At 37.6% G+C, this 14,616-nt stretch overlaps 1 protein-coding gene across 2 annotated transcripts; it reads left to right on the plus strand.

The window, feature by feature from the left end:
* Positions 1-1,608: 1,608 nt before the first annotated feature.
* Positions 1,609-12,904, plus strand: LOC149828583 (uncharacterized). 2 transcript variants are annotated; one of them, XM_090016898.1, is made up of 5 exons: positions 1,616-1,993; positions 2,865-2,945; positions 11,964-12,170; positions 12,237-12,473; positions 12,554-12,904. In XM_090016898.1, exons 1-4 carry the CDS (start codon positions 1,835-1,837, stop codon positions 12,456-12,458), a joined length of 669 nt encoding a protein of 222 aa, XP_089873024.1. In that variant the 5' UTR covers positions 1,616-1,834; the 3' UTR covers positions 12,459-12,473; positions 12,554-12,904. The 2 variants fall into 2 exon arrangements, with proteins under 2 accessions (XP_089873023.1, XP_089873024.1); XM_090016897.1 differs by having other exon boundaries at positions 1,609-1,993; positions 11,964-12,473.
* The last annotated feature ends 1,712 nt before the right edge of the window (positions 12,905-14,616 follow it).

A 14,616-nucleotide genomic window follows, 5' to 3' on the forward strand; every position in this document is an offset into this window, starting at 1 on the left:
CTTTACCCGTGTTCATAATTTCTCATGGTCGTATCAACAATTTCCACAACCAATTCAATTTCTCATGATAAAATCGTGGAAATTCAATTAGTAATGTAACATAATATCCAAGTAACAAATAATACGAATTGCATACTTATTAGCTCGCGATCAAGAGATAATGGACGAACAAAAATTAAGTGAAACACAAGAGCCAACAAATTTGCCTTTATTTTTAGATAAATGTGAATATTGTTTTGCTACAGAAACAATTTGAGAACAGCGAATGAAAGAACCAAACAGAGACATGCTGACAAAGCAAGATCAAATTAGCAAGTGTTGGTGAGTTTTTGTGTCGGCCATGAGTCCAATCAAGAACCCGGTAATTGCGAATGCTAACATGGTACAGGTCACTAGGTCAGCCCGTGAAACAGTTTTATGTAGCCGATGCAAATGGGTCGGATCTTGGATAGAGTTTTTGATATTTTTGTCTGTTTTGGATGGATTTTGATCCAAATCGCCATGTAGTTAGCTGTTCTGAGTATTTGCATCCCTACCTCCACCACCTAAGTTTTTTTGAAATGTGAAAATTGTTTATTGGGATTCTTTAAGCCTCCACCAAGATCCTTCAACAAGGTTCACCGGAAAAGAAAAAAAACATTGCCAGTTAATTAAAGATCTGAGGGGAGAATCTATTTTTGGATTCGGTAACAAATACTACCTATTCATGATGATTGATGAGCGGTCAAATCCGGAAATGAAATGGATTTGGAGCTACCAAATCCCTTCCCATTTCCACTATGTTGCCATTTCTTGGCTCCCAAACGTCCATAGGACCATAGGCATTGGGGTTTCCACGAATCCACTCCAAGTCTCCAATGCCCATCTCCCAAGGATCCTCATTTGCATAAACGGTACTTTGGTGTGGATCTCATGCAAAACCGATCCTTAGATTTGGGGTTCAAACTTCAAACTACCATAGTGATTAGGGATGAAATGGTTTGGGTATGGGCTGGATCTTACTAGATCCAACTCAAATTCCAAATTCAAATGATATATATGAATCTGAATCTCTTTTTTTGTTTTTTATTGGCGAATCTGAAACTGGATGATAGTAAACAACATTTGAAAACAAGCGCCTTACAAGCAAAAAAAAGCAATCAAACAAATCCAAGACTAGATTCGACGTGAAACACTGGTCCGAAACTGAAGATAATGTGATTTAACAATTCTGAATCTGAATCTGAATCTGATCTAAATGCATATCAGGGTCTTTACGTTAATGGACTGAATCTAGAATTTACATGTTGAATTTGGATCAGTTATCCAATTGTATCTGATCCATTTCCATCCCTAATAGCCTCAATGTGGCTCAGACCGATATTTGTTCATTCATAAACCTATCCTTAATTGGATTCTGGTCATATGGATCCTTAACATTTTCGTGTTCAGGACCCTGGTCTTCTGGGTCCGACCCATTCCGGCCTCACCATATCCACATATAGTCACACTACCATGCATCATGAGAGAGAGAGAGAGAGAGAGAGAGAGAGAGAAGCAAATGGTTTTTCTCCCAACGCAACGCCCCGTATTCTTGTATATATAGTGAGGGCTTTCTCCTCCTTTTCTTGAGCCATCACGCGGGGGTTTCTCTTTCTCCTTTCCCTCTACTTTTCCCTTCCCCTTTCTTCCATCTCCTGCAGTTGCTCTCAATCTCACCCCACCAATTGAAGATGGATTCCTGAGACCATTAAAAGATGGAATTTTGGGTACAATCCCCTGAGCAATTCTAGCGTTCTTCCCCTTATCTCTCTGCTTTCTCTCTCCCTTTTCGCTCTGTGGGGTCTCTGAAAACATGGCGAAGAAGAGGAAATCGGAGGTCACCGGATTGGACGAGGTCGACAGAACCATGTACACCACCTTCTGCAGCGCGGCGAACTCGCTCTCGCTGCTGTACACGCAGGCGCAGAACCAGCAGAAACTCGCATTCCAGGCGGGCGAGCGGCACGGGATGGTGAGAATCCGGATTCGGTTTTATCATGGAATTCAATCTGTTGGGTTTCTCTTCGATTCATTTGGGCGCTTCAACGTTGAGTGTTTTTTATTTTTTTGGATTGTTCCTCGCAGAAAATTCGCATTTTCTTGAGAGTTTTGATAGAAGAGATGATATGCTGTTTCGTTTGTCCGTTTGGATGTTATTGTTGTTATGCTGCTTTTCTGTGTTGTATTTCTCGTTTCTGGATTGTGGGTATTTGAAATTCTTGATTTTTGTGCTTATCTGAAGGCATATAGGTTGGAGTTCCAGATTGTTGATTGATTTCTTTGATATATTTCTGTCCTAATGGTGGAACCAATGGAGATGGGAAATGGTCACTCTGATGAATACTTAATTTTTCTGATTTTGATTGATATGTTCAAAGTGTGCATTTAAAGGAATCAATAGTTAATATCGTATGTTGCATAGGCTCCATAAACATAAACCAAGTTGTTCAAGGGTCAAACTTCTGGGTATTGGATTTCAAGTACTAGTTAAGTTAGATTAGATAGCCCGGATTATCTGGTATAGAGTCAAATTTGATTTGCAGGCCTGCCTTTCCGAGAAATCAAAATTACTTAAGTTCACATAATGGAAGCTCGAATCAATCTGATTATTTTTCACTGAGTGCCAATGTAGAAAAGAACATCATTTCATAGAAAAGGATCTTCATCTTCGCATGCAAGTGAAGCGATAATGAAGAAATTCAACGAATAATCTTAAAAACTGTTAAAAATAGATGGTTATTGGCTGATCTCTGCAATGGAAAGGCTTTGTTACGTTGTGGCTGTTGTTAATTAGATGTTTGATTTCACATATCTCAAGCTTATGTTTGTTACTTTTCCATCAGGAGAAACTATACCAGTGGATATTGAAGCAACATGAAGAAGGGTCAAGGGTGACTGGAGCAGATATTGTTGCTTATTTGCAGGTCTATAACTCACTGCATGTTATTTGTTTATGTTCTTAGTTGTCCATTTCCATATTTTCCTTAATTGTATATATTGCACCTACCTTAGTTCTTCAATTGAATGAGCTTTTGTCGATTCATGGTGTTATTATTGACAGTAGCTTTTTTTTATTGAGAAATATTTTGTTCCTGGACTTGGGCATCTTAGTTGGATTCGTACATGGCACTGTTAGCTCTTTTCTTCATGTCGTGTGTTTTTTCCGTTAGTTATGTAAGTCTTGTATGCATATTGGTTAAGCGTGAATATCTTACATTGTTGTAAAAGGTAATATAGAATGTCCTTGAAACTATAAATAGGAGTTTTTATTTGCTTGATTTACAAAGAATAGATAAATGGTGCTACTGTTAAAATATGTAAATATTGTACATATATATATATATATTGTGTATATGTATTATATTATAAGTTTATAAGTATATATATAATATATAATATATAATATACATATTTATTTATTTGTTTTATTTATTTTAGTCAACCTTAGTTGACTAGGACTAGCCATTAGAAGCTAGTCTAACGGCTAGTCATTCTAGCCGTTGGACTAGGTCCACCGGCTAGTCAAACTAGCCATTGGACTAGGTCCACCAGCTAGTCAAACTAGCCATTGGACCTAGTCCAACGGCTAGAGAGGTCTGTCTCTTCTCTCTTTATTCTCTCATTCCTCTCTCCCTCTCTTGTATATAAATAAGGTTAACCCCTTTGTTCAAGTATGCTTCTTGCATACTTTGAGATTATTAATTAAATATTATTTTTATATTGTGGGCCTCTCTTGTGATTGCCCATTGTGGGTTTTGTGAGTGTGCCCTTAGACGCCACATTTGTGCTTGTCCATTTTGTCTCTTGGTGGACACTTTGTTCGTGGTTAGAGGCTCTTGAATCATTACAGTTACATCTACTGTCAATGGTATTTTCACTTGTTTTGCTAGACATGTTCATCAGAAGAATTAATTGTTAAAATACCCATATCTTGGAGGGAGATGACGATGTCTTAATCAGATGAGATTAAGGGGATGGGTTTCAAGGTTGTTGTAGGGACAAGAGTTTTCTAGCTGCAACTCTTGCCCATATTTAAAAAAATAGATACATCTACTGTCAATAGTAGTTTCACTTGTTTTGCTACAGACATGCTCATCAGAAGAATCAATTGTTAAAATGCCCATATCTTGGAGGGAGATGACGATGTCTTAATCAGATGAGATTAAGGAGATGGGTTTCAAGGTTGTTGTAGGGACAAGAGCTTTCTAGCTGCAACTATTGTCAATCATTACAGTGGTGGCCTTCCTATAGTCTGTCGTGTTGAGAACTATTCTCAATATTAGAAGTGTAAACAGAGTGTTTAGATTTCTTATCCATGAAGATACTTATATTACGTTTCAGGAACTAATGGATTTATGGGCCTTTAAGGGAACAAGACTTCAGGCTACAGAGATGTTAATCATGTAAATGTTTGTGTTCATGGGTATCTGGTGGAGGTGCCTTTCTTTTCCAGGTTTGTTGCAGATTATGTGGGTTGTTGCCTGCTTTTTATCAGGGTGCTTGGGGCTAAACACTTTTGACGGCTGGGGGGAAGGTCTACTTGTTGCCTACCCATCAATTGTAACTCGTCTCTGTTATGAAAACCACAAAATAGAACAAAACAGACCACAAGATAAGATAAGAAAGAAGATGTAAGAGTTACATGGTTCGTCGCTCAAGCCTACGCCCATGGGTGAATGAGGAGCAGAAAACACTAAATTGATGGAGGAATGAAACTCAGTGCAAAGAGCTCTCAAAGAAATCCCAAGGCCCAATACGCCCGTATTTCTCATACCCCAACTCCAAAAGGAGCTGGCTATATATATGAAAAGAGAACAAAACCCTAGCTGGTATATAAGGGAAAATTACAAGATAGGGCAAGTTCATACCCTCCGCTACCATCACAAACTTGAATGAAAATTTCTATTGTACCATCTCCAAAGTATTTTTGGATCGGGCCATGGATTGGAGTGCGATCCAGAATTCAAGACACCCACAATATTTTCTTTCATTAGGCTTTGTTCTTATTATTTCATCCAGGCATGTGTGACAAATATAAAAGGAGAAAACTCCCTTGAGATCAAAGATTGGAGTTCTTCATGTTAGAAATCATGGGTTCTATCATTCAATTACAAGAACGAATAAAGAATAGAGAGAGAGAATGTGGTGGCTGCAAAAAACCCCAATTAGGGTCTGCGGTATCTGGATTATCATTATATATAGGCTGGTACAAATATTAGGGTACAAAAATACCCATTACACAACAAGCAAAATTACAATAGGCCATTAATGAACATGTGACTAAATAAACTCGAGTTGGGTCTGAATCCGATATCCAAACCCAGTCATGAATGATGACTCATTTTCATCCTCCCTCAAGTTGTATATGGTTTTGAACCATGAACAACTTGCCTTTTAACATCCAAAATCGGTCATTGATAAGTTTTTTTGTAAACAAGTCAACAACTTGATCAACAATCCAAACGAATTCGGGTTCAATTTCCTTTCTTCGACCTTTTGTTTTACAAAATGTTGATCAATTTCAATATGCTTAGCACGACTTTAGTAGACAGGATTAAACGACATATTGATGGCACTTTGATTGTCACATAAGAGAATATATCTAGATATGAATTCTCCTACTTCTGTCAACAGGTGTCTAATCCATGTTACTTTGGCTGTACCAGCTGCCATTGATCTATATTCAGCTTTTGTGCTGGACCTGGCAATGACCTTCTGTTTCCTACTGCTCCACAAGACAAGATTTAGGCCAATGAAAACACAGTATCTTGAAACTAACCTGCGCTTTGATACCATGTTCTCTCTCTTGACCGCCTCTTTCCTGAGATTCATACCTGCCACGTTCTCGACCATAAGTAACTCCTGTGGCAAGAACGTCTTGTGCTCCAATGTGGGTGTGGGTATCTTCAGAGAATCCCTTCAAAGTCATCTCATACTGTAAGAGTTTAGCACGAAGATCTTCAAAAGCAGGTAAGTCTGGTAAACACAATAAGGAAGTAACCATCATATGATAATCGGGTCCCAGCCCACTCAAAGTTTGTTGCACCATATCTTTATCACTAACCGCACAACCCACGATGTCCAACTGATCTGTGATAGTCTTCATTTTGTTGAAGTACTCCATGATAGTCATGGAATCCTTTTTCAGCATTTGAAACTCTTTCTTTAAAAATAGAACTCTGGCCTGAGAAACTTGAGAATATGTCTGAACCTATGTCACATGGGTGCGGGTGCGACACTGGTGCGGCACAATTTCAAAAATTTTGGACATGGGGACTCGGCTATATATATATATAACAATAATTCTAGTAAACAATTAAAATTAAGGTAAACACATCTATGGGCCATGGTTAAAGGAAAAAAACTTGAAACTATGACCTTGTGAAATGGTCTATAATCTGTACTGGTCCAATTTTTGAAATGACCCCTTTACTATAGCATTCACATCTTTGTGATCTGTTCAGTTTTGACATTCAAATGTACTTTATACGTTAACAATTGCATAGACTGTGCAATGCAGTCTGTGCAATGCAGTCTGTGACTGTGCACAGTCACATACTATGCAATGCAGTGACTGTGCAGTTGCAGTTGCACAGTCTGTGATTGTGCAACTGCATTGCACAGTCTGGTTATATATTTAAAAAAAAAAAGATATATAAAAATTGATTTTTTTTGTCCTAAAAATAGACATTTTTGGACTCGGTCAAAGTTGATCGAGTCCAAAATGTTGACGGACTTGGCCTCGAATCGTTGACCGAGTCCAAGCCGAGTCCGAAGCCGCACTTGTGTCGGGGCGTGTCGACTCGGGTGCGGCCTCCCTAGCCAAGTCCGTGTGACATAGGTCTGAACAAGTCGGTGCCATAAGTGCATGGCTGAGCAGTCATCTGGGATTGCCACAAGCACCTCCCGTGACAGAGTGAAAGTGATGTAGGTAACCAAAGCCTGATCTCGCTTCATCCAGGATATGTATTCTGGATTTCTAACAAAGGTAATAGAAGTGTCACCCTTTTCATTCTTTCCTTCTTGTGATACGAACTTTGGAGGAACAGGAACAGAGTCATCCAGATGTCCAAAAAGATCCTGACTTCTTATGAATGGGATGATTTGTCTCTTCCAGGTTAGAAAATTAGAATTGTTCAGTTTCTCAGATACAAGCTGACTAAGAAAGTTGGAAGAAAGACCGGATTGAGAAGAGGAAAATGAATCTATAGTTGATTGAAGACGAAAACAAGAAACAAGAGAAAACTAAAAGGAAGAAAGAGTCAAAATCGCATAGCGATTTGCTAAAGAACACCGCAAATAGCTACGCGATTTGTTGGACACCGCAAATTGCGTAGCGATTTGCTGAAGAACACCGTAAATCGCATAGCAATTTGCTGAAGAACACCGTAAATCGCATAGCAATTTGCTGAAGAAACACCTTAAATCGCGTAGCGATTTGCCCTTTTTTTTTTAATAACAATCTGCAGATCTGGGGCAAAAAATCAGGCGATGCAGTAAAATCTGCTCTAAATGAACTTAACCAATTAGAGGCACGTTATTGAAAATAACGTGTTTTCGTTTTCAAAATGGCAAGGAAAGAGATAGAAGTTCCAAAGGGTGAATCTGATCTGAAAAAAGATTCAAAGATAATATCAATCAATTAAAAACAGATCTGAGTTCACGTTCAGATCTTACGTTAATTTAAAAACGATGAGAAAACAAGATTGACGTGATTTCAACTCTTGAAATCACGCAAAGATCAAATGTGATCTTGCGTGATTATCGAAACTGCTATTGGGGAAGATCGTGTTTAGCAATGAGAAAAGAAGAACAGAAAAACAGAGAAAAGAAATAGATGAAAAGAAAAGTCGACGTGAACAAATCCAAAACTCGGATTTTAGAAGAAAGGAAACACTTTAACTTGAATAGATTTAAGATTGGGTTTAAGAACAAGCGAATAAAATGGAGAATAAATGAAATCGGACTGAGAGATACCTTAGAAAGAGACAGAGAAACTCGGCTTGAGGCTTATAAGGACACGATCTTCAAGATTGGATCTTCTACTCTGATACCATGTTAGAAATCATGGGTTTAGTCATTTAATCACAAGAACGAATAAAGAATAGAGAGAACGTGGTGGCTGCAGCAAACCCCAATTAGGGTATGCGGTATCTGGCTTGTCATTATATATAGGCTGGTACAAATATTAGGGTACGAAAATACCCATTACACAACAAGCAAAATTACAATAGGCAATTAATTAACATGTGACTAAATAAACTCGAGTTGGGTCTGGATCCGAGATCCAAACCCAGTCATGAATGACGACTCCTTTTCACTTCAAGGAAAATATCAGCTTGTGAATAACAGGTGTTATGGTGCTATTTTTTCATGAATTTTTCATTAACATTTTTCTGTTAATTATGTCACACAGACACTTCGCTTAGCATGTGTATCACATGTCGACATGATATGACACTCGGACAAACCAGGACATGTCATGGACATAGTCAAACCAGTGTCGGACAGTCAACATTGTCTCATTAGCTTTATCTGTTTCCTTTCATTGTCTTCATTACTTATTTGTGTTCTTTTTCTTTTATTATCAATTACATTACATTTCAATTTCAACTTAGTGTTATTATTTGATGTTTTTAAGTGTAATAATTTAGAATTATTCTTTAGGAGCTGCACTTGAGATGATATTTATGATTTATCGCTTTCATCTGTGTTTGTGTGTGTGTGTATATTGTTGTTCCCTGTGTCTTACTTTTCATACCAAGCTTATCGGCGTTGTGCCCCATTCATGCATCCATATCCATGTGGCGTAGATTTTTTTTTTTTATAAATTAGGCTCAGGCATTTGCTGCTCAATTTTATTCTTTCCAAGCATGCTCAAGTTATCAGTAGACATGATAATTGACTAGTTTTGCTTGAACTGTTGTGTTGTTTAAAGTGATTTATAAGGTGATTACCTTGGTTTACTTCGTGGATCTTTATCATTTAGTTGTCTTATTTGGAGAGTCTGGCAGTTCTCTATGATAACTGGTATTCAGCTAGTTTTCTTTTACACTTCTTTCTTGCTGCTTCATGTGGCTAATTATGTTTTTTCTCATTTTTATACTCCGCAAAATGTTTGAAATTTGTCACATGAATGTGCTGTGAGCATTACTGCTAAATATGCCTATGCAATTTGAAGAAGTGGAAAACCATAGATCTTATTTTTGCTCATTGAACAATGTATTTGAATGTGCATACAATATACAAAAATGGGGAAGGGGTATTTTCCACTGATATGACCATGAACATTTTGTCATCCACCTAGCTTTTGATTAAATGACACAATGAATGCAGTATTTTCTCCTCTGATGTCCTTCGTACGATTTTTTTTCTTGTGTGTATCATTTTCATAGAAGAGCATTTTATTGAGCACAAGGCATGCAGAGCATTTTACTGAGAACAATGCATCCTTCATATAGTTTATGTATAGATTTATCCTTCCAAATTGTTGGCTGCTTTTATTCATATAGAGAAAGTTATGGGCATGTAATAAATAGTTTGAATAAAAGTTTTCCATTCAATGCATTTCACGAGGTTGGCCCACGTGTTGTTGTTGTTGCTGCTGCTGTTTTCTTTTTTCTAAGCTCTGGTGACTTTGAACTAGGGTCCTCCATGGCACATCCTAAGGATGCTTCAATTTGTGATATATCGTCTGAACCAATGTTTTGTCTGATCATCTGAAGGCCTTACAGCATGGCTGTCAATTAATAGATGTTATGGGAATCATGAATATCTAGTTAAGCTTAAATTTCTAACTATCCTAGATGTCTTCTTTTTATTTTTGTAAAATGTACTTTTCAATGTTAGAAGATGGAATATGTCTATGTTCATGCTATGATGAAAGCTTATATATTCCTAATTCACACTTCGAGATAATCTCTCTTTTAATACTTAGAATTTTACAAAAATAATTAGGATGAAATGAATCCTCGTTCTTCATTCTTTAGTAAAAACAAAAATAATGACATTCTATTTGGTCATGCTAATATGGTCACAGGGTTCACGCCGACCAGAAATGAAAAATCCCATCTCTATAGGATATTGCACGAAATCAAAGCACAAAGTTATAGTTTGACCACTGCCTCCCTTGCACCATTGACAACTTAACTCTATGATGAGGTTTTCTCTCATGACCAAATCAAAAGTTGTTGGTTCAGTTGGCTTAACCTTCATCCAGTTTGGAATTCCTATTGGATGCTCTCCTGAACTACAAAGGAGTTCTTTTCTTGCACCTCATCTATTTGTTGTTTTTACTTGTAAATCATGATCATCAAGCTCTCATCAGTTCCATATTTGGTTGCTTTGCAAATCAAAATTAGCAATGGTTCATTAACAATTTTGATCATGGCATGCAAGCTAACAGGGCTCTTAAAAACCCTGTTCTTCATCTGTATCCCATTCTTAAGGAGGCACTTGCATGTCATGGAAAGAGTGCATTTCCACAGGTCCACATGCACAAAACATACATGGGGGCAACTTCCTCAAGGGCAGCTACCCCGATTCAAACACTGGCCCACTTTTATCAGAATGATTTCCCTACCCTGTGGAAGGAAGAACCTCCTGCAATACAGAAATGCGACTAAGGGTCTGCATGCTGTCCATGTACATAAGGTATGTAGACTCAGTACCTCATGTTTTGGCATAATGGCAAAACTACAAAATGACCATTAAGCTGTGCTTGAAACCCACACTTGAAACAGATGCCCAAGCAAAGAGCTTAGCTTAATTATTCTTATGAACTTGCAAATGTGGCTCAAAAGACCATATATTTGTTATAACAAGGTGGTGCAGAGGGCAGAAATATCTTTGGAAATACCTGCATTTCAAAGAATAGAAAGACTATCGAAAAATTGTGGGACACATTGATATAAGCCAACTAAAGGCTGCAGGGTATCTTGGGTTGACGTAAAGGGTGATTTAGATCTTAGTTTCTGGAGAATGGATCTGTTTTAGATGAGTTTGGTCATGAATTCTAGGCCCACAGTCCTGGGAAAGCCTGTTTTTCAGATCTGGCATGAATAGCTGACTTGGATCCAAATCAGAACTTGATCTGATTCAATTGATACGGATCTGAATATATGTTAATAATCTTGGATGTAGATCCACTTGGATCTGACTATATCCATCTTGTTTACAGTGCTATCAAAAATTGCATTCTTGGTTACCTAATGGATTTTTTTTTAACGGATATCCTGCTTTTTCCGTCCTTTTTCACGATCATTTGATTAGGATGGTTTGGTCCTCATGCAATTCTTGTTAATTGATTGGTGATTAGATTGAGGTCAAAATTTTATCCATGCTGGACATCACCCTTTCCTTTTCCAGTCGTGCTCTGAAAGAAATTAGTGAGAATACAACTGCATATTATGATTCTATAAAGTGACGCAAAGACAACTGGAGGTGGCTAGGATCAACCTAATGTCATCGATGCAGTTTATCTATGTTGAAGGTCTTGGTTACCTGAGGACGCACTCTCGGATTGCAGTCACCTTATCTGGTGATGATTTCCACCATATCTATGTGGAATAAAATCCAAGTTGCAACGTATTAAATTACTGTATCGTTGCCATATTCAAATTATGATTCAGTGTTCATTATTCATCATCAAAGCAATGATTCAGTTTGAGTGTTCAAGAAGTGAATGTCAGTTAAAACCTACTAAAATTAATGTGTCATCATCCATATTCAAAGTTCAATTTAGCTTACATGTTCAAGGGAAGTGAGATTTTTGAGTCTATCAGGCTACTGACCTGCATGGTGGGCTGATTGTTAATAGTCCCCATGTCTACATGTCTAATTAAAGGTTTCAAATTGTGTGTGTAGGGAAAAAGGGTTAATCTAACTATATTCAAGCATACTTTCACAATATGCCTTTAGTGTTACTGTTTCATTTGTTGCAGAACGAGCTAGACTATGGTGGAGAAGAAACATCAACATCCCCAGGATCTCAAATCTATCACCAGGATTCTCAGCCTCAGATGATTTGTTCGAATTCAGGTTCCTTAGCGTATCCTGGTGCAATTGGGCAGACTTTGGCTCAGGGCGCACGACATGGTCATCCTGACCAGCAAAAGAATTCTGTTTTTTCAAATGCGTTGTCTAGTCCGGTAAGGTGGAGCCTTCAGCCGTTTCAATTAGCTCAGGCTGGGTACTTCTCAAACAGTGCATTACAGGGTGGAAATGGAGGACGGAGGACTGGCTCCTTTGATGCAGATCATCCTGGCGTTTTTAATGGATTACATGGTTCATCACAAAATCATGACATTGGTAGCGCAAATCATTCCATTCAGGTCTGCCAACTTCATACCATTCAAAACGGGGAGGCCCATTTTTTTAACTCAAATGATTCATCGATGGATATTCATGAGGAAAGCCCTGCTCATAACTCTTACTGAGAATCCAGTTTTCAGGTACATATCTGAAAGTCACGCTCTTAAATTGATGCATCTACTCAGAAAGTGACTTTCTCATCTTCTGAATTTCATTGAAGCTGCAACTTAACTGGCATAGTGGGCAAGAGAGCTTGTTCCACCTGCATATTGAAGAGGTTTGCAAGGTTGAAAAAGGGAAGGTGCATGAGATACTGGAAAGGTGCATCACTCATTGAAGTGCTCCTCCTTTGGTGGCTACAGTGAGATCCTACGAAGGTCTTAATGCAGTTTCTTGGTGTTTGATAATGTTCTTTGGATTGTTCAAGTGGCTGCATTGTTGGGGTGCTTGTAGATTGCTTTTATTTTTAGACTTCAGCCAGTTTGTTTTGTTTTCTGCATGGAATCAGTTTCTAAGCTTTGTTTTGATGATAAGATAGTTCACATTCTATATATAATAATTATGATGATCATACGGTTGTTCTGTTCATCATTTGATCTGAATCTGTTGCAGGGTTCTTTGAATCTTTGATGAGACTGCGTGCATCTGATTGTTTGATGTGGTGTGTCTGGTATTTGCACTTCAAATCTTATGGCCCTTATGGGAATCATTAAGCAAGGACTTAGGCTATTTTGTTACAGAGTTTTATGTTTGATGGTATCAGTCGGAGTCCAAAGATATATATCAACTTGGTGCATCTTGCTATTGTTATGGGTGGATATGGTGAAGTCAATTCAGCATGCTTCATGGACGACAGAGTGGTACTACTTTTCCATAAACGCGTTAAGTGTTGGAGCCTCAGACTTTCAAGGCACTTGATTATTAATCTCTCTCTCTCTCTCTTACCAAGTGCAGCTGGCTGTTGGCTTGGGCAAACATGGTTCTTACGTAATACCTCGTTGGCATTTTTGTCTCGTAAAATCAGGCACTTGTTACCATCTGTTTTCACTGACCTATAGTGTCTTAACATGACTGAAGTAAAAAATGGATCCTACTTGGATCTGAAATACAAACACAAGCTACTTGTTCATGTTGCTTTGTTAGATTTCCCTTGTGTTAGGCAGTGAAATCTATATCCATGTCTGGGTGCCCAAGGCTTGTTGAGCTATCAGAAAGGTGACGTGATGGCTCAATCCTTTGAAAATAGGGGCTGATTCATTTTTGTTTGTCATAATAAGTTTTTACGTCTGGTAAGAAATCTTGAGCAGAATTCCCTGTAATGGCAAGGTATTTTTCGAGGTCTTAAGACCTGACATTGGGAGAACATTATTGGAACAGGTGGAAGGGAGAGACTGACAGCAAGCCATCCCAAGTGCTTACTTTTTTTGTATAACGACTCCAACTGACCCTCATAAAAGTCGTGGAATTTTTCTTTAAACAATTGCGAAAATTAACCCAAGGATTTGGGGCTTCACAAATTTAATATATCAAACCACAAACCCAAACTGCGTATTGAATTAAATGAAGAATAAATCAAATTTTATTAATTTCATGAGAATGTTAAATAGGCTAAGATACCAAAATCGTCACTCTCTCATGAAGCATAATTCAGTCATTCAACTTGTAGTTTCAACCAGTTAGTCAAGACATCACTGAGCATTTGTGCCTGCAAAATAGTTTTAAGAAGATGAATAAGAACCAAAGTTCTTTGTACAAATTCTTCTAAAAATTCAAATAGTAGTGTAATAACATAAACAGATTCATACATAAATTTTAGAAGAATATCACAAACAACAAATTACCATAATCAACTTATCATTCAACAAAATATCATGCAGAATCAAATATTATGCAAAGTCAAATATGCATAATGCATGAACTAATGTTGAACAGTAAATATGCATGCTTCAATGCATATGCATAAATAACTTATTAAGTTATTTATCAGAGTTGCTTTTGCATACATATCCTTATTAAATGCACACAATTTTGATTTTCACTTTTCTTTAAACCTGCAGATACTCAAAACGGGTATAATTTTTTGAAATTCAAGTTAGGTTTTCAGTTGTAACTTAACACACAATTTATATTTATTACTGAGTTTCACACTCGTTTTTCGACCGATATCAAGAATCAACACCATCCATCAGAATATTGGAAATCAATATATAATATTGAAACATCAGGAAAATCAACATCCACTAACGCAACTTTCTTGGTATGCCAATAACTACGACTGAGTCA

The sequence above is a fragment of the Nuphar pumila genome, chromosome 9 (genome assembly GCF_984573655.1).
Source record: "Nuphar pumila chromosome 9, dmNupPumi1.hap1.1, whole genome shotgun sequence".
Taxonomy (NCBI): domain Eukaryota; kingdom Viridiplantae; phylum Streptophyta; class Magnoliopsida; order Nymphaeales; family Nymphaeaceae; genus Nuphar; species Nuphar pumila.

Bases quoted from the DNA above. Each gene is read 5' to 3' on its own strand.
- LOC149828583 (XM_090016897.1), top strand. From the start codon at position 1,835: ATGGCGAAGAAGAGGAAATCGGAGGTCACCGGATTGGACGAGGTCGAC. The intron at 1,994-2,864 runs GTGAGAATCCGG...CTTTTCCATCAG, and splicing joins CGGGCGAGCGGCACGGGATG to GAGAAACTATACCAGTGGAT. The intron at 2,946-11,963 runs GTCTATAACTCA...CATTTGTTGCAG, and splicing joins ATATTGTTGCTTATTTGCAG to AACGAGCTAGACTATGGTGG.